This window comes from Papilio machaon, chromosome 9 (genome assembly GCF_912999745.1).
Source record: "Papilio machaon chromosome 9, ilPapMach1.1, whole genome shotgun sequence".
NCBI classification, from domain to species: domain Eukaryota; kingdom Metazoa; phylum Arthropoda; class Insecta; order Lepidoptera; family Papilionidae; genus Papilio; species Papilio machaon.
The window spans coordinates 3,033,467-3,060,720 of record NC_059994.1 but is presented as its reverse complement, the minus strand read 5'-3'; the positions used below and the strand labels follow the sequence as shown (position 1 = coordinate 3,060,720).

Sequence of the window (27,254 nt, the reverse complement as noted above, 5' to 3'; positions counted from 1 at the left end):
ATGACTTCTGATGGCGTTGTTCGATGAGTACATCATTTAATCAGATGATGTAAATTTCTTTTAATTTAATTAATTTTTATGACTACCATTAGGTATAAAGATCTTAATTTCTCAAAAAAAAAAAACACAATGCTTCACTTACAATGAAAAAAAAAAAAAAAGGAGTAGATATGTTCGGAACCATACCGCCGTGCGTAAACAACTTCTGTAAATCCGTGCTCGTAATTTTATTTAAAAAAATAGTTATGAGTAATTGCATTTATTTAAAGTAATAGTTATAGTTTTTCTGTGCGTTGTAAGGAAGGTGTAAGTTTAAAGCGTTTGCTATAAACAAATGTTTTGTGAAGTTTTTAAATGTTATTAAACTATGCTGAACAATTATTGATATACCCGAAAAATAAATATGTATATCATACAGGCTTGCGGGTTAATACGTAATATAGATACAGAATACAGGATGAATATAAAGCAAAATAAACCTTAACACAACTATAGAAGAGAATCTAACTTGACAGAAATGACAAAGTTATATATGTAGAAAATATTGAGAGATTATTACAGTTCAGCGATGATTATGATTTAAGTTTATTTTTGAAAGCATTAATATTGTTACAATTCTTTATCTCGTCTGACAGTTGTTAAACATTTGAAGGCCTTCGAACGAAATAGTTTTATTCCATAGATAGTTCGCGGAGTAATAGATTTAATTTGTGTTTGTTACGTCAGTTATGTTTGTTATCTCTTTTTTCGAGTTTAATGTTAGACTTAATGTTTTTATTTGTTATGTTCATTATGAGAGTACAAGTCCTAAATTTAAACATTTGAGTGACATTAAGTAATTTTGTTTGTTATAAAGTTCATTAGTTGGAGTTCGGTAATCAAAAAATTAAATTGGAAACACTTAGATTACCATTTAATTGGAAACAGTTAGGTTACCATTAAATTGGAAACAGTTAGGTTACCATTAAATTGGAAACACTTAGGTTACCATTAAATTGGAAACACTTAGATTACTATTAAATTGGAAACAGTTAGGTAACCATTAAATTGGAAACACTTAGATTACCATTTAATTGGAAACAGTTAGGTTACCATTAAATTGGAAACACTTAGATTACCATTAAATTGGAAACAGTTAGGTTACCATTAAATTGGAAACACTTAGATTACCTACCATTAAATTGGAAACACTTAGATTACCATTGAATTGGAAACACTTAGATTACCATTTAATTGGAAACAGTTAGGTAACCATTAAATTGGAAACACTTAGATTACCATTAAATTGGAAACACTTAGATTACCATTAAATTGGAAACACTTAGATTACCATTTAATTGGAAACAGTTAGGTTACCATTAAATTGGAAACAGTTAGGTTACCATTAAATTGGAAACACTTAGGTTACCATTAAATTGGAAACACTTAGATTACCATTAAATTGGAAACACTTAGATTACCATTAAATTGGAAACACTTAGATTACCATTGAATTGGAAACACTTAGATTACCATTAAATTGGAAACAGTTAGGTTACCATTAAATTGGAAACACTTCGGTTACCATTAAATTGGAAACACTTCGGTTACCATTAAATTGGAAACACTTAGATTACCATTAAATTGGAAACAGTTAGGTTACCATTAAATTGGAAACACTTCGGTTACCATTAAATTGGAAACACTTCGGTTACCATTAAATTGGAAACACTTCGGTTACCATTAAATTGGAAACACTTCGGTTACCATTAAATTGGAAACACTTCGGTTACCATTAAATTGGAAACACTTCGGTTACCATTAAATTGGAAACACTTCGGTTACCATTAAATTGGAAACACTTAGGTTACCATTAAATTGGAAACACTTAGGTTACCATTAAATTGGAAACACTTAGATTACCATTAAATTGGAAACACTTAGATTACCATTGAATTGGAAACACTTAGATTACCATTAAATTGGAAACAGTTAGGTTACCATTAAATTGGAAACAGTTAGGTTACCATTAAATTGGAAACACTTCGGTTACCATTAAATTGGAAACACTTCGGTTACCATTAAATTGGAAACACTTCGGTTACCATTAAATTGGAAACACTTCGGTTACCATTAAATTGGAAACACTTCGGTTACCATTAAATTGGAAACACTTCGGTTACCATTAAATTGGAAACACTTCGGTTACCATTAAATTGGAAACACTTCGGTTACCATTAAATTGGAAACACTTAGGTTACCATTAAATTGGAAACACTTCGGTTACCATTAAATTGGAACACTTCTATTGCTGACTACAGAGAATTCCATTCAATTGGAATTGAGGTTGCCCCAGAGGACTCGAAATTTATGTTAAAGAATTAGATAGGACAAACAAACTTGCAAGTACATTTATCTCTACGCCTCATGTAGTCGGAAAAACTATATGTCACGGTAAGGAATGAAGAAACTGGACAAATACTAAGAATGAACGTTACACATCTAAAAAGAGTGGAAGGGGAATGGAAATGTAATGGAAATTTAAATGAAGATACATCAAACATTAATGAATGAAACAATCTGGTTGGAAATTATTAATTTATAATTACAGTAAAAAATATATATAAGATGTTGATTGAGTTGAAAATAATAATAAAATAAAACTTGTTAACAAGGAAGGGATGTAGTGTTTGTGTCTATGGAATAGATACAATTCACTGTCTCATGTACCACACTGGAAGGGACGGCTGTCTCTGGGTAGTTGAGTGACGAACGCGGTACGAAGCGGACGTGCGCCTGCGCTCCAGTGCGGTAGTGGTGAGCCAGTGTCTGTCCTTAATCATCTTTAGGGACCCTATGGTCCTACACGACGTATTATGAAAAAGATGAAAAAGTGAAAAACAATAGACGATCAAAAAGAATAGTGACTTAGTGGTATCGCAACGTAATAATTATTAGCAATAATTAATTAATATGCAACTAATTTAACACAACACAAATTTGATTTTGTATATATTTTATACAAGTTTTGTCAGTTATAATGATTGGAAGTGTTAAGGTTGGATAAAAGGGAGAAGTTTTAATGATTTGGTGTTTTGTGAAATAGGTGTTTTATAGAACACGTTTCGTTGCTAAGTATGTGTATTAAGTATAATGGTAGTTTCAATCGATACGCCGTCAACACTGTTCGGGACTCGACGACGGGTATGTTATTAATGGATTTTAAATTGCCCTTTATGTGCACTTCCGCATACGGCTTCTATCGTTCCAGTAACAAAGAAGAATCCATATTAAAACTCAGGTTTTAAGCTACATTTTAATAAAACGTAAAGTAGATTGCATCCTGTTTTATACAGGCTTTCGAATTTTTACGAGTTATTAAGTAGTTCAGATGCTTTATCATACGAAGTAACAATGTTACAGTTTCAGTTTTTCAATAGTAAGCAATTTGTTGAATCAATTATGAATTATACAACATAAGAACAGTGATATGAGAAATTTATTAACAGAGGTAACGTTATTAGATGTACATTCGACGCATCATATACATTCTTAAATATTCTGTCACATTAATTAAATAAAACTGATTCAAGGTCTCAAATTGTAGCGTGAGGTGCGCTAATGAATAAGTATTGGTGATTTTATAAAATAAACAAAATAGCGTCGAATTATAGTAATATCTTAGCTTAGTGCATCTGTTTTAGAGATGATTGTTAATTTTCTTGCATCCCCTTTAATAAATTTGAATTTACTACATTTATAGAAAGTGAAAGTACATTTATAAAAACGAAACACATTAAATTGATTCATTGAATTATGAATAAATTTATTATTAAATTGTGACACTTTGAAACTTTACTCATAATGTGGTTCGAAAATTCCTCGAAATTATTTCTATAATTAAATCTAAGGAACAATTTTTTCTAAGATAATATATTTATTTTAAAGTTCCAAGATATTGTGATTTAAATCATTTTCTTTGTTCATTTTAATTGTTTCATCGTGTGTTTGAAAGGTTTTTGATATTTGAAATACTGACAAAATATTTTGGAAAAATTATAGTGATCTTTGGAAAATGGCTATCATTATACCAAAATATTTTTTTGAACATAAAGACATGACTTTGAAGTTGAAACTGTATTGTTGAATAATGTTTGTTAAATACAACTGTAAAAGTAGTGGAAATCGACTTTAAGACGATAATTTCTTTATACATTACTTTTTTTTCAAATGGAATAGAAACGAACATAAGTCAATCGTGGAAATGGGTGCCTAATAACCACTGCATTGCTGTAGTTATTACACAAATCGTATTAGCTTAGTACCCTGCTAATTCTTAGCTTAGCAACGAACTGTTTGAGTTGCGATTTAATGGTCTTGCCTTTAATCCTAAGTACTCGTAGTTCTTCAATATTGCTGTATTATTATTGTTTAACAGGTGTTTTTATATAAAGAAATTACAGACAAAATTCTTAATTTGTTTTATGTTTATTTCACTTTAAGAATGTTCAATTCTCTTTATTTGTTGTCGTTCTTGAAATCTGGCGTTGGAATTATTTTCCGTTTACACTTTTTATGAATTTTGTAGTCACATAAATCGGAATTATTAAATCTTAGTCTTGCTTAATAAGAAAATACGGAGATTAACTTAACTTTATGTAAAAAATTAACTGCAGCGTCTTATCTATTATTCATTTCATGCAAATGTATATTAAAATCCTTCGTCTTTGCTCCTATTTCTTTTAAAGTTCTTGTAAGGCTATGCAAATGGAGATGTTTCAGTCAGACCCAATTATGCTAGAGAAGCATTTTGTTTATGTAATATCAAACAGTTCACGGCTGTTTAATATTGCATGTTCAAAGTATTATTTGTTTTTAAATATTCAGAGGCAAAATTTATCTACAAATCGAATGATATGATGCCCTTGTAATTAAACAACTAGAATGAAATTTCGAATAGAGTTATAACCGTAGATGAGAACAGAGTCACGCCGTGTCGTATTTCTAAAAAGTACGGTGAAAAGTAACAAAGTTTATTACATATATCTATAAATAAATGTCGTAACTTTTTCTGCTTGAATGGACCACGGTGACGACATTTAGTTCTTTGTAGCGACTTTTTGCGATACGTCGGGAATCGATTCATCGTCCATATATTCAGTGGTTGCGTGTCGGATATTATTAATGGATTTTCAATGGCTCTTTAAATGCGCACTTTCTTATACCATTTCATATTTGTACAGTTTAGTTTTTTATTAGAACGTAATGAGAACGCAGAGGCATTTTCTTTATGCGAAATTATATATTTTTAATAGTTCCTTGGTGTGCGTTTACTTTATAGTAGTGAGTAGTTTTAGAACTATGAATTCTTAGTAAATTTTAGATTACATTATACTCAACTGATCACTAGATCTATGCATTTTTTTCAATTCATTAAAGTAAGTTATACACTTAATAGTTGAGCAATATGTGTTTAATGTCTTGAAATAAAGCGGACACTTAAAAGTGCTATACAATTTAAGACGCGCTTCGTAGCTTTGTTATGGATTAAAAATTTTAATTACAGGTATTAAAGTGGAGTGATCTTGCATTTTTCATGCGTACTTTAAGTCGCCAACGTTTTTCAGAATCATATAATCAATGGGGAAGAATTGAATTTCTTGGATTTAATCAATGAGGGCATAAGAGCCAGAGAGGCCTAATTACTTAAACAATAAGTTTACGCTACCAAACTTAAAATTACTGATAGGCTAAGATGGTAATTCTAATGTCGTCTATGAAAAAAATGTTGAACTAAATTTTAGACCACTATGGCTCTATGACTTTCACTGTTTAGAGAAGGTTTTTTAATTAAAATCAGTACTTAGGACAGGCAACTTTGACTCTCATGGCCTCTTCTCTCACAAATATCCATTCATTTAAACTTTACGCTATGTACAAGAAATATTAGAAAATAACAAACATCTACTATTTTTTATATAAGCAAAGGGAATTAAATATTATTCTCCTCCTATGATTCTAGTTTCCAGATGATAAGAAGAAATTGTTCACAATAATGTCTATTATAGAGTTTCGTGTGCAAACGATGTGCTCGTATATGTGGAAATGAGCGTATGTTGATAATAAAGCAGACATTTGGCAAAACTGAACGTATATATTCTGCATTGATTTCGCAACCTATTTGATTATTGAGATTGCCAAACATTTTCAACTTGTTGAAAATTGAAACATTGTCATCTATATATATAAAAGAAAGTTGTGTTAGTTACACCATTTATAACTCAAGAACGGCTGAATCGATTTGACTGAAAATTGGTGGGCAGGTAGCTTAGAACCAGGAATAGGACATAGGATAATTTTTACCCCGTTTTTTTTATTTTTTTATTCCGCGCGGACGGAGTCGCGGGTAAAAGCTAGTATGTAATAATATCAAAAACATACGCAGATACTATTAAAATAACTTATTACTAGATTTGTAATTATATGTTTGAATGTCTATTTAATAAAGTCTAAAAAACAACTGACGTTGTCCACTTCTTTTGTCTATTCTGTTCCCTTTCTTTTCTGGATTCCTGGAAATTTCTTGTTTTTGACAGAAGTCACATTTTTGAAAATAGATATGTTTTTTTAACAAATGTTTAGCTGCCTCTATGTCTACTTTTTAACATGACAAACAATTATGGTTAGATAAATGATTGTCATTTGTTTTCTTACTTGTAACGAAAATAAAGTGAAAATGTTTTTGATACCGCGTAGAATAAATTAATACCCGTTATGTACGAAATATGCAAAGAAATTCCATCATACTCTTTTAAAAGCTTTGTATCGTACCCAAGATCAATCACTTCTCTGTCTACTTGACATGAAACGTTTTTATACGAGACTATGTATGAAGAAATGCTTTTGCAAATAAATACATATTAGACGCAGTACATCACAGTGATAAAGAATATAACATTTTACCTTTTTACAAAAAAAATCTTCGACATTTTATAACCAAGTTGGTGCATGTTTTATAGCCTTCTTCCAAAAAAGTATTTACCTAAAATGAGTCTTAATTTTAGTTTACTAAATACTTACACTAAACTAATAATTACACATTTTAGTTAATGAATTGACTAACTAATATACTGTTTCTCAATTTTTGTTCAAATATTAGGTCCTTACATATGAAATTGGCGTTTTGTATGGGAGAAACAAAAAGTCGAATATTTTTTAATGTAATATATTTAATTAATCAAAGTATGAACCATTATTTTCTATGCACTTTTGCCATCTCATAGGTAGTTCATTGATCCCTTTACTAAAAAAACCAGTCGGACGGGAATCAATAAAATCTTTGAAGGCGGTCTGGACTGCCTCATCGGAGTTGAATTTTTTCCCTTGCAAGAAGTTATCCAAATTTCGAAAAAAAATGGTAATCTGTTGGAGCAAGGTCCGGGGAGTACGGAGGATGTCTTAGACTTTCCAATTGAAGCTCTTCTAATTTAGTAGCCGTCTGTTGCGCAGTGTGTGGTCTAGCGTTGTCGTGAAGCAGCAGTGGCGTGGAGCGATTGACCAGCCTAGGTTGTTTAGCCGCTAGCTTTTCCATCATGGTTTGCAATTGCTGACAATAGACATCAGCCGTAATAGTCTGGCCAGATTTGAGAAAACTGTAATGAACAATACCGGCACTAGTCCACCAAACGCTTACAAGTAACTTTTTTGGGGTTAATTTTCGCTTGGGGCAGGATTTGGCTGGCTGGCCAGGATCTAACCATTGCGCTGAGCGCTTCCGATTATCGTAAACAACCCATTTTTCATCACAGGTAATGATTCGGTTTAAAATGCCTTCATTATTGTGCCAGTTTAGTAATGTAACGCAACAGTCGACGCGCGTTTGCCGGTTTGCTTCAGTCAATTCGTGAGGTACCCACCTTTCAAGCTTTTTAATCTTCCCAATTTGCTTCAAGTGAATTAACAGTTTTATCACTAACATCGCAGCCTGCAGCTAACTCGGACGTGGTTTGCGATGGATCCGCTTCCACAATAGCCTTCAACTCTTCATTTTCAACTTGAGTCTCAGGCCGTCCACGGGGCTTGTTCTGCAGATCGAAATTTCCAGAACGAAAACGTTGGAACCAAAAACGAACTGTGTTTTCTTTTGCAACACGACCGCCATACACATCATTCACCCTTCGAGTCGTTTCCGCAGCACTAGTGCCACGGCGGAACTCGTACTAGTAAATAATGCGATATTTTAAGTTTTCCATTTTGTAAAATGAGTGACGCAAACAGAAAAAAACAGAAGAAAAAAAACAAATGAATGACGGTCATCGAACCACAAATACATGAGTCTATAGCTGTACAAATTTGAATTTGGAATTCCTTACCAAAGAGGAGAAATTCGTGATTAAAGTGGCCAGTACGAAAAACGCCAATTTCATATGTAAGGACCTAATATCTTAATTTGTACATTGTCTCGTGTATTCTTGACAATGTATTGTAACATATTAGCATAGTATAACTGCGTGTTGTTCACTGTTTGTGCCAAAGCGACAATTAAGTGTTCTCAAAGCGTTTAATACAACAACGCTGTAAGCAGTTTATCTCCAGCCTTCCTCCGACACGGTAAATGAATTGTTACAATCTAGTATGTAACACTGTCTCAACTATTTATCGCCCCATTTTCAAATTACGACTGTGGTATTGTCTTATATACCGTATGCTGTGTGTGCATTGAACGATATTATGTACTGACAATCTTGCGAAATACGATAGACATGTACGTTGTTGTTATTTTGTTTTATGCAGTCGGTATCCTGCGGTTAATAAGCAATGTAAAACTGATAACGATAAGAAAACCTCAAACTTGTTTTTCTTGTCTTCTTTTCATCATTTAAATATCACTTTATTATGTTTTAAGGGACATAAATTAGATAGAGTTTTAGTTTTTTTTTAATACCAATGCAGGATCAACATCATTACACCTAATTTAAATGTTGCCATATTTTAATACCCAAAGAACGACAATCCAGAAAATTCTTCAACTGTTTGCACTAAATGTCATCTAAACTTTTATTTTGATTAGGATTAGGAATATGAAATTTGTTACTAACTAACTAACTAATTAGGGTGACGCAGTGACCCAAAGTGGGCCTTGGCCTCCGACAACAAAAGTCTCCACTTTCTCCGATCCCGCGCCGTCCCGACCCAGTCTCGGACCTGTAGGTCCCGAAGATCCCTATCTACCTCATCCATCCAGCGATACCTGGGACGGCCAACCGGACGCCGACCACCCGGTCGTCCCATATATGCGCGCTTGACACCACGAACGAAATTTGTTACTAAACATCTGAAATCTGTTACCGAAAGTGGGGAATTTTGAGGATGTAAAATATTTTATAATTACAAAGTAACATCTGCTTGAAGTTTTTAATGCACGCGTGAACAAAGGAACTATTTTGAACTGCGCTGAAGAAGTTTTAGCGGTCCTTTTTTATCACAGGATTAAATATTTCATATTTCCTGGAAATCATTTTATATTCACGACTTTATTGCCTTAATAGTATGGATAGAGAATACAAAGCTGCGCATACCTAATTTGTGCTAATTTTATTTACCTATGAAATACATGTCAACGATTTGGATTACATTATTACTGGGTTTATATCTTTATCGTGGTCTTATAAACTTCATTTAATCAATCGTTTTAAGCAAAGGCGATAATAAAAAGTAAAAGGAGGATTTTTTTTTACTGATCTAGAATGTATCCATAACCGATTGCTTCGTGTCGATCAACTACGCGCGGTCTGGACAAGACAATCTGTCTCAATTAGATTCGCCCTCACTCGAATAAACTGCCAGACCAAAAATACACGGATAAATATTTTGCACCATTTAAGAACTTTTGTTTTGAATAGAAATGAAATAAAAATGATTCGACAAAAATTATATTTTTAGACTGCTGGATAATGTATGGATATCAGGTTATTTATTATATTTATATTTATTAGAATTTCGATTATCGCGATTGGAAGTCATTACTTTTAAAAGGCGTATTTTGTAATGCATTTATTTTTGTTTACATTTATTTCTGATATTTATAAAAGTCGTCATTTGTTAGTATAATTTAAAAAAGCCGTCAAGTAGATTAGCCTTGGCATATCCATTTAATCCAATTCCGTGGATTTATTTACGCTCCGTCTCGAGGTACGAGGCAGTGGAAAATAACTGTATTAGCATTGGAGCTAATCTTTTTATTAAATGTTTATAGACTTCAAACAAACACGTTCTAAGTTCACCAATTTTTAAGAATAAATAAAATTAAACAAACAGATGTATAATTCGAAAACAAACCGCTTTAACAGTATTGCGAAATTATTATTTGTAAACATTATTAATGTTTTTATTAATAAAATAATACATAAAAAACTAAGCGGTGGTGACCATTTGCCTGAAATTTGTGTATAAAATTGTCCGCGGCCATACAATGTATTTTATTTTTGGTATCAAATAGTGATACAATATCACTCAGGCAAATCTACATAACCAACATAGGTCATTTAAATCAATACAAAATAAGACATGCTGCTTTTTTAGTCTCATTTAAAATGGACGAAACTTCATGATAGCAATGACGTTATAATATTTTGTACATCTTTAAGAAAGTAAAAAATCGAACACTTTGTAAACAGAGATATAAAAGAAAATATTTTTTCACAAAGTATATTTTTTGTGACAATACGTTTTCTATTACAGTTACTAACATTGTAAAAGAAACTAAAAAAAGTAGAACAGTAACTTAAAGGGCGCTGTAAAAATACAATGCAAACGTATCACATGACCTCATTTCAGAGTAAGTCACTAATTTCCTCGGATTGTCGCATACAACTCGCTGCTTCGAACAGTCGAACAGTTGAATTCAGTTCGTAGAATTCAATTATTTTGAATGTATTACATCGTGGTAGTACTTATTGAATTACATTTCTATGACTCGTATATGTACATGGTTACTATTGGTTCTGGGAATATTTTAATTAAATTTTGCATAAAGCTCACCATTTTCTTCGATTTTTCTTATGTTTTAATATGAATATATGTGTTTGTCTAGCTTAGTTATTTAGTAATATTGCCTTATGTTTATGTAGACAGGTAACTTAAGTTCTGAGATCCCTCTTATGAAATAAATTGTAGTTTATTTACATGTTATTTTCATAATCTTACAACTATTAGTTGGTTTATCGTTCAAGTATAATTAATTTACTTGTATAACTTACTTTTGACCGCTGTATATTAAAGGTAGTAATTCAAGTTTTACAATTTTTCTAAGTTGTAGTTTATTCGTTCAGTCCAGACGGTTTAATTTTGTTTAATATATTGTTTATGTAGGTATTTTTTATTAAAAACTAGCTTTTACCCGCGACTCCGTCCGCGCGGAATAAAAAAAAATAGAAAACGGGGTAAAAATTATCCTATGTCCTATTCCTGGTTCTAAGCTACCTGCACACCAATTTTCAGTCAAATCGATTCAGCCGTTCTTGAGTTATAAATGGTGTAACTAACACATCTTTCTTTTATATATATAGATAACAATCATTCAATAAATTAGTCAGATATTTATTACCTATATACCAGAGTCAGATTAGCTAAAATGTTATCAATCATTTTGTACTTTTATGTCATTAAATAACCAACGAGTGGCCACAGTCAACAGGCTAAATATCCTGACTTATCTACCTCCTGGTAATCTCAGGTCGAATTACTTTCACGGGATATTTTAGAAAATTCTGTCAAATCATAAATATAGAGGTATACGTGGTCGCTTCTGACATAAATCTAATTACCTCGGACTCGACGCGTCCAGACGAAGTGGCGTCGATCGACATCCGATAATTCGATGAGAGCTCTATTTTTCTGAGAGGACGAACTTCATTATCTTATGAAGTAACTCTGATAACCCATCTATTTATTACTTTTTTTTTGCTTTTCTTACTTTGGTACTTTAAAAGTAAAAGTATCTTTAAGTATTCTGGAGTTCTATAATTTTAACAGTAATTTTTAACATGAATCTAATGATTTTTCTTTCAATAAATCTCTCTAAAATTATGTATGCTTTCATAAATTTAATAGATAAGGCTAAAAAATACTTTCTAGGTTACAAAACACGGCATATAGACTATACAATAGTAGGAAATAAATTATGAAGAATGTAAAAGCTCGACTCGGTCCTCGACATGACATTATCTTGATTAAATTTCAACAACTCGCACTCTTTACTCATACATACTCTGTGCATATGTCTATTTTAGTTAATGTGTGGCCTAATTTTAATCCACGTTACCTTCTCACTCTTTTCTTATAAGGAAAGGATGACAAGGGGAAGTGGATTTATTGGAGGAGGGGACCTAGCAAGAGGATATATCCTCTTTCTGTGCGTATCCTCCACTGTCGTTAAAGGCAACGTATCTGCAATTGCGGGATGTCTGACTACTTTTATGCCTTACATATTTTTATTATAATGAAAAATGTTTAAATAAATTAAACTCAATTTGACTTTTGTGTACAATTGTACTTTTATTGTTCAAAAATTTATTATAAAAGCTCAAACCACAACATGGTGTAATGAAAGAGCGTACATGTTCGTACAAAATGCCAGAAGCTTGATTTACTGACATTCAGCCTGCGTGCTTGAAATATTTTCGTAATTGTTAACAATTTTCAACATATATCTCAATGCAAATTGGAGTCAATTGTGCAAAGCCGCTATTAAAAAAATAGAAAACTTTAAAAAAAAAATACAGTCAAAAATAACATTCCGATGTGAAGTGTTTCTCAAGTTACTTAATATAAATAAAAGCATATTGAGTTCTCAATTCGATTGTTAACATATTTAATTAAAATATTCCATTAAAAAAATAACTAAACTTTTAGGATTATCAAGGCGTTTGCTACAAATCTCCGTAGGTTCATTTCTACGGAGATGAGTTTATTTATATCCTATTATATTAATACGTTCATGTTAAATAAATCCATGATAAAAAGTTACCACTAGGCTTCTGAAGGCCATAAATAGTTTTAAAAGCCTTTATAGGTCGAATACGAAGCTATTCGTGTGGAAACACCTCAGCTTCCCGCCCATTCTGTGAAATGGCCGGCGCTCTCCACAATCGGAAGGTCGCAATTATATCCACTCGCTGGATACAACAGGCCCGTGGCTTTTACAACAAGAATTAGATTTTTACGTAATAGACCGACTATTGTTCTACTGTCGAATGTTCAATTTAAGTTTAGTTATTTGACAATTAAAGGTATTTTAATAACTAAAGAGTCGATAAGAAACGATTGATCAATATTAGCTACTACACCGACGTTCACTTCATCTAGATTCACCAGAAATATAAAGACCCTCGCCATATTGCAGTAAAACATGGAATTAATTCCTTTGTCCATGTTAGAAAGTGACGTTATATAGAAGGCAATTGAAGCCCCCCAGGCCAGAATTTTTATATTCTTAATTAGGCTATAATTAAAGTGTCAATGAATACTACGACTTGACGTCAATATAAATGAGAGGAAAATTAGACTCCAAGTTCAATCCTACAAAATGTAATAGCGACATGCTTAAAATTTTTAGGGATAAGTAAAAAACAGTTCAACGCTTTGATGGAATCCTAATAAATAAAATCACAAAGTCCAACGTTGCTGTAACAATAAAAGCTTAGTGATTCGGTTTTAGGTGTATTAAAGCTGTTTGTTACGAGATTGCCTTTCTTTTAATGATTGGACATTCCCCTGTTACGATCTTAAGGTCATAAATTATTATGACGCAGTTACAGTCAAACATTTTATTTCCTAAATGAAATCAACGCATAATAAAGAACCTAAATTGTGATTTGAATAATTGAGATGCAAGTTCTGTTTTTTTTAAATTTGCATAAAATATTTTATCATGTAAATCTTTGTAGGATTCATTTAGTGTGATTTATTTTCCTTATACTTGAATCAACTTAAAAGGGTTGTCAAGGGCTTAAATAGTAATTCATATATTTTAAGGTAAAGTTATAATTATTCAGATTTGATAAATTGATATTGCACGCGGGCTTATAGGTCGCTGCACTCAAAGACTGTGTATAATTTCCAACTTCCGATTGTGGTGAACATCCAACCATTTTATAGTTACGAGTACATTTCACGGAACAGATGGAAAATCAAGATAACTCCGTCCAGAATATTTAGGAAGTTGAAATTTAGTGTGGTTAATTTTGACAACGAAATTGCAACGATTCTGATGCTTTTGAAGCTATTGTAAATACGGGAATAAATAGATTTAAACAAAAAATATGAGTTTAAATAAATTATAGAAAAATTGAAATTAGTTTTTGACAAAATTCGTCGAGCAATAATTTTAGCAACATTTTAGTTGAACAATAATAAGATGTACAATTGGTCGACCAGATTGTTTTTTTGGATTTAGATAATTAATGTTATTTATCTAACTGTTTTGTATTTTACATTGTTCTAAAAATATATCCCGTTTTACTACAATATAAGTTAAAAAATACTTATAACCCGGGCTATTTTACAGTTCGTTATGTTAATAGCCTAATATTACGGAAAAAGTGCGTGGGTGAATATACAAAGAATAGGTGGGGAGGGGGGGAGTATTAAGTGGAACTTCCATATACATAATGAAGGCACGCAATGTAATCATACTTTTCCAGTCCACGATACAATATGATTTATAGACGTTGACCTGCCCATTGTATTCTTAATTAATAACTGTGCAGCATATTTGTCGGACAAATATCTATGCTTTCAAATTCAAAACATAAACAACATATTTTATGTAACATTAGGTCTAAGAGTAACCATGTGTTTCCGAGACTAATATTTCAGTGTTTTTTTTTCATTACAAGGTGGCAAACGAGCAAGCGGCTACATGAATTCGCCGAAACGGCGAAGCGACCGCTGCCCATAGACATTCGCAATTGCAGATGCGTTGCCTATACTCAATCGACGAAGGAGGAGACGAACAAAAAGAGAATATTTAACCTTCCTATACATCTCCTCCTCCATCAAATCCACCTTCCCTTCCCATCCTTTCCTTATAAGAAGTGTGAAGAGTGGGAAGAGAAAGAGTACTGAAATTAGGCCTCCGGCACCACACTCATCAGACGAAACGCGGAATTACTTCCACTTCACGTCTGTCTTCTGTGTGGTCGTGGTATTTCACTGAGCGAGGCTAATTCGTGCAACTGATGTTGTTGTTGCTGGCGTCTACCACTGTTAAAACATATCGACATCCCTGTCATTATCTTTGACAATACAGAGGTAACAATATGTTTTAAACGGAGATTTTGAGCCCAGAAAACCACAGTGAGACAGGGGTAGAAACTAATTACCTATTCTTTCGTTAGCACTAATTGATAACTATACTTTTTATCTTCTGTAAAATTATCTGGTGCGTTACGATAGCATATTCATGAAGTATAATTTACCAAAGATGTGTATGGTAACATTAGTACGGAAAATCGATAGCACTTCCATGATGAATATTATGGTTTTCGAGTATCTAATGATTGTTGAACATTTTTAAGTTTTCCTAGCAGTTCCGTGTTTCTAAAATAGTCAAGCTACTTTGATCTACTTTAGGCATCTTTCTGCTCGGTAATCTATTAATAAGCCGTTTATTTTCTCAGTCATGTTGACTCAAGTTCTTTGAACTTAAACACTCCAAAACAGTTTAGATAAGAACAACATTGTCTGAAGCATTTTGTAATCCTATTATCTTACTAATATTATAAACACCAATGTTTAGACGGATGTTTGTTTGAAGGTATCTCCAGAACGGTTTCATGAATCTCGCTGACATTTGGCATAGAATTAAGTTTTTTTTAATTCCGCGCAGACGGACTCGCGGGCAACATCTATAAAACATTAACACAGTATGAATGTCTTAAACAATCATGGTTAAATTTAAGTCAAGATGAATTGTAAATAAATTTCGAACATGTCTCTTGAGGACTCTTAATATTCCATCGTATTTCGCTTTTGTTGTGTGATACGTTCGGAACAAAAAAAGGGTTTATAGCTTGCTGTAAAATATTTATCATTTCACTTTTTTTTGTAAATCCTTTTGAAGCCGCCTGAAAACATTATTCTCACCGGCTAGGTTCTTTGAAATCCTGCACAATGCATTGTTGGTTGGATTGCGTCGCTTAAATTGTACTAGCTGTCGGAAGCCTGTTTTCGTTTTAAATTATTGTTGCATCGTGTGTAGCATTTCCACTGCCACTGCTCTTAAAGTACAAGCTTTAATTATCATTAAAGATCAAAAGATCATCGAAACAGAAATTAACCTATTACTTATATTAATCAACTTTTCCTATGGGATTTTTTTGGAACGTTGTAACTTTGCCTTGCTTGGTTTTTGATTATTCTGTTTTCCTTAATTAAATATGATTCCGTAAAAAAGGCTTAGATCTTACGTTTTACAAACTTTAGCATGATTTTATTGTTTCTGGTATACAGCTATCTAGGTACCTTGTCTTCTGTAAAATTTCAGTAATGCGGTCTGTGAATTGCGAATAAGCTATTTCTGTGTTTACTTTCTGATAGACATAGGTAGCCTATGTGTTCTTCCAGATTGTTTTCTACATTAATACTAAATTCCATCGAGATCCATGTTGCCGTTTTGGAGATACCTTCTAACAAACATCCATCCGTTCATCCAAGCATTTATAATATTCGTAAAATATCCGATGTTCGCGAATCCTTAAACGTAAATAATGGAAAAAGTATAATATATCATTAAAAATCGCTAAGCATGGTGTTAAATTTAATTGCCTTGTTTTAACCATAATTGCCTAAAGGTCGATAACATCCACGCTTTTGTAACAAAGCCGGGTTCATTCAGTATCGGTGGGCACGCGATCCCTCCTCATTGAATGATGCCTACACTTGCCTTAGGGTGCGTTGCGTAACTAGTAATTATAAATTAATCAAATCGAATATTGCCAGCCATTTTGTAGGAAAGGAATGGATCTAAAAAGCTATTTATTTTAGGGATTCATCATTAGAAAGAATAGTGGGTCAAAGGAATTTTGTGACTTCTTACCAATGCATAAATTAGCCACCTCATAGAAACGATGGTATGCGACTCTTATTAATGAAAAAGTAAGGCCCTTCATTCACAAGGCAACGTAAATCTTTGAAACCCGACAAGTTCAATCGATAAGCGACTTATGCAAACGATGTCAAAGAGGTTCGTACACAGTGCATGTTCTTCTCGCGAAGCAACCATAAAAATTTCGTCGCTTTACGTTGCCAAATCTAAGAAGAATTATGGTACAATAACAGTACAATTCTTTCCTTATCCTTTAGGTTCATTAATGCATCGGCCATTTCAGTTGTGAAAATTTCTTCCTTAATTTTTATCAATTCCAAAACGCTGACAGTTGCCGAATAAATATGCTAAAATACTGTTTACAATTTTTTTTATTTATTCGGTCATTTTCAGGTAAAGTTATAAAAAATTGGATTAGCTCCAAATGTTAACTTGGCGGAAAGGTTATATTTTTTATGTCTTTGAGGGAGCGAGATGGCCAAATATATATTATCCTCGGAGGGAAACAGCTACAGGCCAGGACGTTAATTGGGTGCTAAAGTAAATATTTAAAAAGGAGCACGGCGACGCGGGTTTTCACTTTTCAATGACTTTAATTAAGAAAGATTCCAGAAAATGAAATTTGAAACGTAAACGATGAAAAACATGAGTTAATAATATAAAAAAAATGACATGATAAGAAATGTCTACAATGAATAATAAAAAAACACATTGATTTAGATTTAAAACAAATATGCAACGTGAATGTATAACGCTGCAGTCTATTACAAAGTGAATTTATATTGAAATAGGTAAAGGCTGTCGCCTCTGTATTTTCGAACATCGATAAATGTTCAATACAATATCAAAGGGAGATATAAAAGTTTTTGTTCCAGTGAAAAGGTGAAAAAGACTTGTAATTACTACTTCAACTATTCACATATAATTAGAGTGAAATTGTGTTAGAATTAAATTTATTCTGAAAAAAAATAATGTGATAGCACAGAAAATAGCTTTTTGTGCTGTCTGTACTTTGATTTGATCATCAGTTTTATGCCAAACTAGCTGTCGCCCGCGACTCCGTCCGCGCGCAGTTAAAAAAAACTTAATGGGGGTATGAAAAATAGATGTTGGCCGATTCTCAGACCTACTGAATATGCTCACAAAATTTCATGAGAATCAGTCAAGCCGTTTCGGAGGAGTTTAACCACAAACATGAGAATTTTATATATTAGATTAAACCTACGCTTGCAAGAAATGAATATTTTTCTTCTATACGATATTGATGTACTTGTAAAAAGTTGCGTAATGACAATTAAACATCATGCCAAAAAATCTTTTCTTTTTATTTGAATTAAAATTAAAATGGAATTGTAAGTAATTTTCCCCTGGACAATATTCATGATTGTAACAATTTATTGTTCTATAACACAAAAAGGAGTTATAATAAAATATATTCACGAAGAAATTTATTAATGGCAAACGATGGATCATTAGTAGAAGTTATTACAGTGCCCATTGTGAACTGAAATATTATTTGGTTGACGTGACGTAATTTCCTTGATTACTTCCCCGATTACGCCACTCTCAGTGTCCGTTATTGTTATAAAATTGTTGCAATTAGTCGTCGCCATAGTATTTTTCTGTTGTACGAAAAAAATTAAAAATTACATTGATCTTTTAAAAAATTACTTACTATTGTTTTGTCTATGAAAGGAAACTACTGAGGTTTATTTTGAGAACACACGTAATTGTTGCATCTTTCACGTGTACTATTGTCATTTTTACTAATGTTATTGTTTAAACAGATTTAGTGAGGCAACGGGCTTCAAATGTTAACGTCTCATGAACTATTGTCTTGCAACTGAAGGTATTTGATTTATAAATACCGCATAGTGAAATTGTGTGTTCAAACGGACAATAAATCATGAAAATTGAGCCGTTATTCCGTTCTCATAAATCATGGGTCGCACAAATCAAACTACCTTATGAAAGGAGGTTTCAATATGAAATTGTAGATTGTAAAATTATATGAAGGTAGCAAGTGTTAATAATATTTCAAATTTAATATGTTTGAATGATTTATTATTTCCTTTATTGTTTTCAGGCATTTCGAAGCTCATGCAGTAATGGATATATGCAATGGGCCGGAGTGAAAGTGCAATGAAGGTTTGTGTTTTTAAATATTTTAGTTTTACCGCCGCAATACCGAATAACCCTATGGAATTTCCTAAGGGTCCACCTTAGGAAATTCCATAGGGTTCATTAAATAACTGAGTTAGGTAGTTCGATCAACAATTAAGAAAGAAACTCGATCATTTTTCTTTAAAGAAATTATAATTACGTTAGGCATGTGGGCTTTGTGTAATTTTGTTTCTCTAAAAGATTGAGAGTAGAAAGAAATTTGATTACTCTCGTCCACTTTTAGTTGTTTAACGACTTGAAAAAAACGTTGTCTTGAATGAGAAAAACGAATTTACTCTATAGAGATAAAAAAGTATGACAAAAGAAATGTATGACATAGAAACATATCTTAAATATAAAATTCGGGTTCGTACTTTTACTCCTCCGAAACGGCTTGACCGATTCTCACAAATTTTGTGAGCATATTCAGTAGGTCTGAGAATCGGCCAACATCTATTTTTCATAACCCCCCCCCCCCCAATTTAGTTTTTTTTTAACTGCGCGCGGACGGAGTCGCAGTCGACAGCTAGTATAAGTATATGCGTGACATGATTTGATTTCTTATTAAAAGTTTTAAGATAGCGTACTAACTATACATTTGGAAAAAAATATTAGACGTTTTCTTTTAAAGCCCGCTACAGATGTTCAGTTTTAACTGAACAGATCAACTGACAATGTGACTGTGCTTAAAACAGAAAAATATTGAGAACTGGGAGCCTAGAAGCAAAACTTTGGTAAAAGTATTCGACAAAATTTGTACAGCGATTTTATCACATTTCCGTGCTAGGCCCCCTGAATTTTTACAAAGAAATAAAATAAGTTATAATAAAACGTATCCGTGATGGAATTGCTTGCGACATTCAGCTGCAATTTTAAGTTTAAGCTTTTCTTATTCTTGGCAATAATCAGAGCTAAGTATGCCAACTCTATACTTGGATTACTTGAAACATACTGTACATAGTAGGAAAATAAACTGCACAGATATTATGAGAAATACACAATAGAGATTTAACAATGCTATGCGAGTACATTGAATGCAATTGCCCATTATTATCATTTTGTCTTCTACAAATGTAAAATTGTATTATGTTTTGATTAAATTAGACAAGCTCTTAGATGACTGACTTAAATTAATGCAGTATTTATTATTGATTATGTTCATATAAGAGCGTCGGTGGTTCAGGGGTTAAGCACTTGACTTGCAATCTGCAGGTCCTGGGTTCGAATCCCGCCATGTACCAATGTGTTTTTCGATTTTCGATTTACAACAATTTTGGAACAATTCCTGCCGCCGAGTTCCGTCATCGGACGACCCGACAGACCGCCAAGTTCCATCCACACCACCTCGATGGCTGGCAATCCACAACCGTGCGGTTTTCGCGTAGCTTTCTACCGCGTACCGCCGCGTTGTGGAATGGTCTGTCCTCGGCGGTATTTCTAAACCGCTACGACTTAGGGTCCTTCAAGAAGCGAGCGTATCACCTTCTCAAAGGCCGGCAACGCATCTGCGATTCCTCTGGTATTGCAGATGTCCATGGGCGTCGATGAACACCTTGGTGTTCCCGCTACTCGTTTGCCCCCTTCTCTTATAAAAAAAAAAAAACATATGTACATTTATCCGACGTTCTTACGGTGAAGGAATACATCGTGATGCAACCTGCACATATCTGAGAAGAAATTCAATGATATGTGTGAAGTCAACCAACCCGCACTTGGCCAGCGTGGTTGACTATGGCCTAGTCACCCCTAACTTGGGGTAGGCTCCGAGCCCCTCGGTGGGGACGTATAGTGAGCTGTTGATGATGATGATGCTGATGATGTTCATATATTCTTAAAGTTTTAAAAACATTTTTTTTCCCTTTTTTATAAAAATGAGACGAAGTGACATCATTAAATTACAAATAAGATTTTTAATTTTGTTTAAAATTTTATTTTCCAATGTAAAATACGTTGGCAAAGTTTTCCACAATATCATGTTTAATTCGCAATGCTATTTATTTAACATTCTAATATGATACCGCTTTCCTCCGGCCCGTTATCTGCCATCGCCAAGAGTCATGAATATCTAGTAATTATCCTCATAAAGCTTGTTGCAGAGATTATACGCTTTCCGCAAATGGTTGCACTGTTTGTTATGAATTTCCCTGTTGTACTATTACTCCGAAATAATCTCGAATCCGATGAAATTTTAGAACTTTAATTGGAACGAAAACCGGTTTCGGTCAATGCAGGTAGCTAGTTAGTTTCGCTTTTATATTTAAATCAATAGCAACGCTTTTGGTTTGGTAATTAAACATTGTGACTATTTTATCGACTAAATGAAAAACTAGTTATTGCAGAAACACTCTTTTGATTGAATTCGACTGTAAAATAATTATTCCTAGAGTTTCTTATTGAGTAACAAATGCAGTATGACCATTTATTATTCGTCGTAATAAAGTACAGAGTGTCTATCATGAATATTTGCGATATGCGTTTTCGTAACGTCATAGACAAAATATGTCAATAATATTTATATGAGATTTGACGTTGTACTTTACGCTTGATAGGAGGCGCTGTAAAAATATAATATAAAAATTATCAATGACGTCACGAGTACTTTCTTATGTGTGCTAGGCCATCTAAACAGTATTGTTCCTTAACAAACTTATGTCCTATAGAATTAAAATAAAAAATGCTAAGTTAAATTTTCAATTAGTTATAGCTCGTAATTCGGACGGTCCATTGGTTGTCGGACGACGTATAGGTAGACACGTTGTTGGGTTATTCTTAAGTTGAACCAAATATTTATCCAAAGTGGCTGGTCGGAACGAAATTTTGTAGCAATTAATAACATCTATTATCAAAAATTCTTTTACATTTTTCTATTATAGTAATATTTAAAATAAAATCAATTTTATATGTGCGATGTACTCAAGTATAATCACGTTCTCGAAAGCTTTCAAGAAGGAAATACTGAATGAGGAAAAAGTCTTGTGTGACACGTTTGCTTCCAATTGAATTTATATGCGCAGCTTAGTTCAAATGTAAGGAGAGTGTTTGAGCTTTTTGTTTATTATTATAGTTAATTTTTTTGGAAATATAACATGAATAATTGATGAAGTGAATTTGTTGTATTTGCTGTATTCGTAAAAAAAAAACTTAAAAGAACCGAAACATAGAAAATAATTGGATATCTTTTCAAATATCGTAGTTGTAGATCGTTTTAAAAATATATCGCAACAACATGTAAAATAGACGAAATTGAAGCGTTTGCTTTAATAAAAACTGTGTAAATGTTTTATTGGCGAGTCAGAAACATCAAAGTACAAATTAGAACATTGCCCCTAACGTAAAAATGCTTTGTAACGTAATGAATTTTCATTTCAGTCTAAATTCGAGGCAACTGCGTGCCTTCTCTTGTGTTCGTTTGGATATGATATATTGTAAAACATATTTGCTATCTTTGAAAACAAATATTAAAGCTATTAACATTATTGTATAAAATGAATATAAAGGAAAAGAGTCGTTTTAATCTCCAGCTATGTTTAAAGATAAAAATGTTTTTGTTTGTAGCTTTCTTTGAACAAACATCTATGATATTATCATGAACTAACTCAACAGATCTAAGCTATTTACCTATTGTTATAAGATAGGTTCGGAATATTCTCTTTAACTTGAATGAGGTCCAAAAGTCATGTGGAACGTAGCCAATGTGTACAAGAGACATGATATTATGCACTCGAGTGTACATATGTGACATGTTCTGTCTTTAAATTACAAATTAGATATATCAGATTAAACCAGTACTAAGAAAGATTAATGAGATATTTTAAAAAAATATGGACCTTATCATAAAATATTTAGACAATGTTTCAAATACAATTTAGCTTAGACATACGTCAAACCTTTTATACCGTGACTTTAGCGCCTGGCGGGGATTTTTGACAAATCATGGATTTTGAAACATTATACCTAGGCTTGCGAAATGCGATCTTTACCAATAAATTATGAAGTACTTATACCGAAAGCATTGTGGTGATACATATTTATAGTGAAATATATAACCACATTGACGTCAATCATATCAATCAGCGACGGTCAAAGGGTCAAATTAAAACACGTGTTTAACTAACTATGTATTTTCTTTTCTACATTCGTCAAACATCTACTTAATAATTTTGTGAGCTATATCAGTAGTATACTCGTATAAAGTTTTTTTTTTATATTCCTTAAATTATCTTCCTTAATAGTTTATGAAAACGCGTTTTAAGTTATTAATACTTTCGTACGACATTATATAACACTAATTAAATATCACAGCTTAACTTACGTAACATTCGATGTTGGTACTGACTAGTTCAAGACCCGTCGGTGGTATTTCTTCACAATGAGTAAATAAACGGCCATATTCGTTTAAGTATATATGTAATATTCGCATTTAAAATGTCCTACTGTTAATATTTTACACGTTGCTGCGTAGTTTTCAACATTACGATAGTTTATAATATAAATATATCGTAAATTTAACCGAGAAATTTCTAATGAAAATATTGTTAGAATTTTCACAGTTCGTCTAAAATTTAGCCCAACATCAATGTAAACATTAGCAGCAACGTGATATAATATTGTTGTAAACCGGAGATTTAACGACTCGTAGGAAAGTGGGCCAGACTTTTACTGGTGCAATATAAAACCGACATCACGGGGAATTTTCTTTTACATTAAGATGAAAATGTCATCTTTTTGGGTGCATAATAACATTACGAAATTATCATGTGCTTAATGATGTCTGTAAAATCTATATTAGTTAAATTATTAAAGCAATAGCGTATATTTAAAAATGCACAATTTTTATTTAGGTTATCATTACCATTACTTATCATACATTTGATGGACTACGCGCATTACATATACATTGGATGGACTACGCGCCATTCCAGACTGAAACTGCATATTTCTGTTCTTTTCACCCAGATCTTAACAAATTAGCATCCAACTTTTTTATTCTTAAGTACAATACATTAAGTCAATATTTAATACATATCTTAAGTTAATATAGAATTAGAATAATGTCTAATAAATAGGCAAATTTTGTGCTATTTTTATGTAATAAATAATAAATAAAATAATCTGTGAAATTGTTTAGTCAAAACGCATCTATACATTCATCTATTGAATCTTTCCCTTTTATAATAGTGGATAAGCGTGGGTTCGAATGTTGATTTTTTTTTACTCAAGCGTATATGATGAGTAGGGAAGAGTTAAATATTTTTCTCTTAACATTCTGAAGGGGATTGAGTGACGCGAAGTAAATTACACGTCGCGTTGGCGACTGCGCTTCGATCCTTTGTTTTAAGTTCTTAAAATAACTTGATAATCTGCACGAAGTGTTTAATGTTATAAGCAAATGGCAAGAAACGCTTTTGTTAAAACATTTTTTCTTAAAATATCCCTTTCCCTTTGGATGGATGTTTGTTTTAAGGTATCTCCGGAACGGCTCAACGGATCTTGATGAAATTTAGTATAGAGGTAGATCACATAGAACACATGGGCTACTTATTATGTTTTTTTAATTCCGCGCGGACGGAGTCGCGGGCGATAGCTAGTCTGTAACAACGAAAAAACTAAAGGATGAATCGAACGCCAGTTCGATGTTTTTTTACGGAAAACAAAAATTTTGAAAATTGTGAAAAAATCATTATTTTATCATTAAAATATTTAAAGTAAATTCGTAAAATCAATAAAATAACATATTTAAACATTGACACTTACAGTTTATAGATAGTACCGCAAAAAGCTTGCTCACAATAAAAATATATAAAGCATGTTGGGTAATAGCCTAAGCAAGTACTAAATAATTTCAACATTCATTAAATTGGAAATAAATTCTACTTCTGACGATTCGCTGCTCTTCAATTAAATGCAGTACCAGGTAAATATTGAATAAGCAATAGCTAGTGGAGTTAATCTCGACTCGTTTTTATTTATTAAGTACCTTATCCCATTAAATATGGTCAGGAAATTTACAAAATACATAATCGAGATAAAATTAAATACAAACTTAAATGTATTTAAAAAATCATTTAAAGTAGTTTGAGTGGGCATCATTATAATATTATAGATACTAAAGTTTGAACTTATATATGTATAATAGTTATGGTTTATTAAATGTTGACAAGATCATACTTACGTTTGAATTTTTAAATCAGGCTGTTAGTACACAAGGCAACGTTAATCTCCGATACTCGCCGATTTACTCGCTAAGCGCGTTACGCAATTTCAGCTTATACACAGACATGCGTCGCTGATATTTTGTTCTTTCGCCACCAAAACCAATCGCTCGTAATCTGTTTGTCAAGATCGTTGCGAATATTTGCCATGATTTTTAAGATGGTGGAGCAAATCTGTACCGTTAACATGTAGTCGCTTTACAAGTACTGACCGAATACACGACTCAAGTCGACGAATCAACGTTGTGTGTACGGAGCGCGCGTAACGCGTTACTCGCAACGCAATACAATATTAGTTCCGAGAATTTACGTTATCTTGTGTACGAAGGGTATACTAAAATACTCCTTTTTACATTGACGATTTTATATTTCAAAAATATGTAACGAGAAGGTAAAAAGTTAATGAAAACCATTAGTAAGCTTTTTTTTACATACAGAATACATTAACTCAGTTCGTTTACAAATGGTCGGACAATATGACACTTTTAAAGGTGACATTGAAGGTATTCAATAGGTGGTGAGTAGGTGTTAGGGGAGGGGAGAGGTGGTGAGCGGAAGTAACCGCTGATGCTCTTCCGCTTTTTAACGACATAATGCACGGTCTCGTTAGAATTCAAACGTAATAGCGTCCATTTGAAAAAGTTCTATTTGAATTAAAACACCTTTTTGTTATGAATCAGTGAATAAAAAGTGCTAATACTGAAGTATGAACTTCATTGAATATTATTATGTACATAGTAATTTTTTGATCTTTTTATTCACTCTAAAACTATTAAGGTCACACACATTATTATACCTCTAGATGAAGTAATTTTTTGTCGGTGGGAATATAAGCCAAGAAATACATCTATTCTTGCTTAAATGACTTCCCGGGGACACGTATACTAAAAAGCTTAGCTTATTTTGCTGTATAATTAAAATAGTACTATAGTCCAAAATCACTGACATTTTATTAAAAACGATTTCAAAATACAAATGTTTTAAATTACATAGCGTTGCGACGATGTTACTTTTTTTTGGGTAACCCTTTGTATTTATTCAACAGAATTCTCACAACTACGTTCAACTTTGTTCTGAGTATGAAAATACAGTAATTAAACTGTGCTGGCACGGAAGTTAGCAGTTGAGCGTAAAATGATAATAGGCCATTAAAGTTAGATACAACTCCGAACGGATACCGAATTTTAGCGAGAATGCAGATTTCAAATGGCTGCTAGAATGGATTAGACATGTAGGTCTTAGAATGAAGAAAATGTTTACCTAAATATAAATACGAACAAGTATTTCGTTTTAGAGAAGCAACATTTTTTTCACAAATGGAGCATACAGGTCATAAATAAGGTCACACGTGGTTAAGTCGGTATTTAAATTAATCGAGTATTAATTGACGGTATCTCAAGGACGGCTGTTCGGATCTTGATGAAAATTGGCACAGATGTAGTTTTCTATATGTATGTAGTGCTGTAGTCTGGAAGAACACTTAGACTTAGAGATAGACACTTAATAAGTTTATTTTAATTCCGCGCGGACGGAGTCGCTGGCAACAGCTAGTCTTGACATAATCAACGATGTTGATACGACGGCAATTGTCATAAATGCTCTATTCATTACAAATGAAACCTCCGTTAAGGGTTTACCGAATTTAACTTTATAATTGAACTTTTTGTTGAAATCAAATAAATTTAATAATAAACTAAAATACATTTCAATAAACACACACATTAATGTTTCCACAGAAACAATGAAAAACAAATGTTAGTTATTGTTTCGAGTGTAAACAAAATGTAAATCTA

General features: G+C 32.5%; 1 protein-coding gene across 1 annotated transcript in view; it reads left to right on the top strand.

The window, feature by feature from the left end:
• Positions 1-27,254, top strand: part of LOC106718772 (suppressor of lurcher protein 1) — a 245,727-nt gene that overhangs the window by 19,906 nt on the left and 198,567 nt on the right. The window contains exon 2 of the mRNA XM_014512942.2: positions 19,173-19,234. Within this exon, the coding sequence (XP_014368428.2) occupies positions 19,208-19,234 (27 nt within the window). The 5' untranslated portion in view covers positions 19,173-19,207. The remainder of the gene's footprint in view (positions 1-19,172; positions 19,235-27,254) is intronic.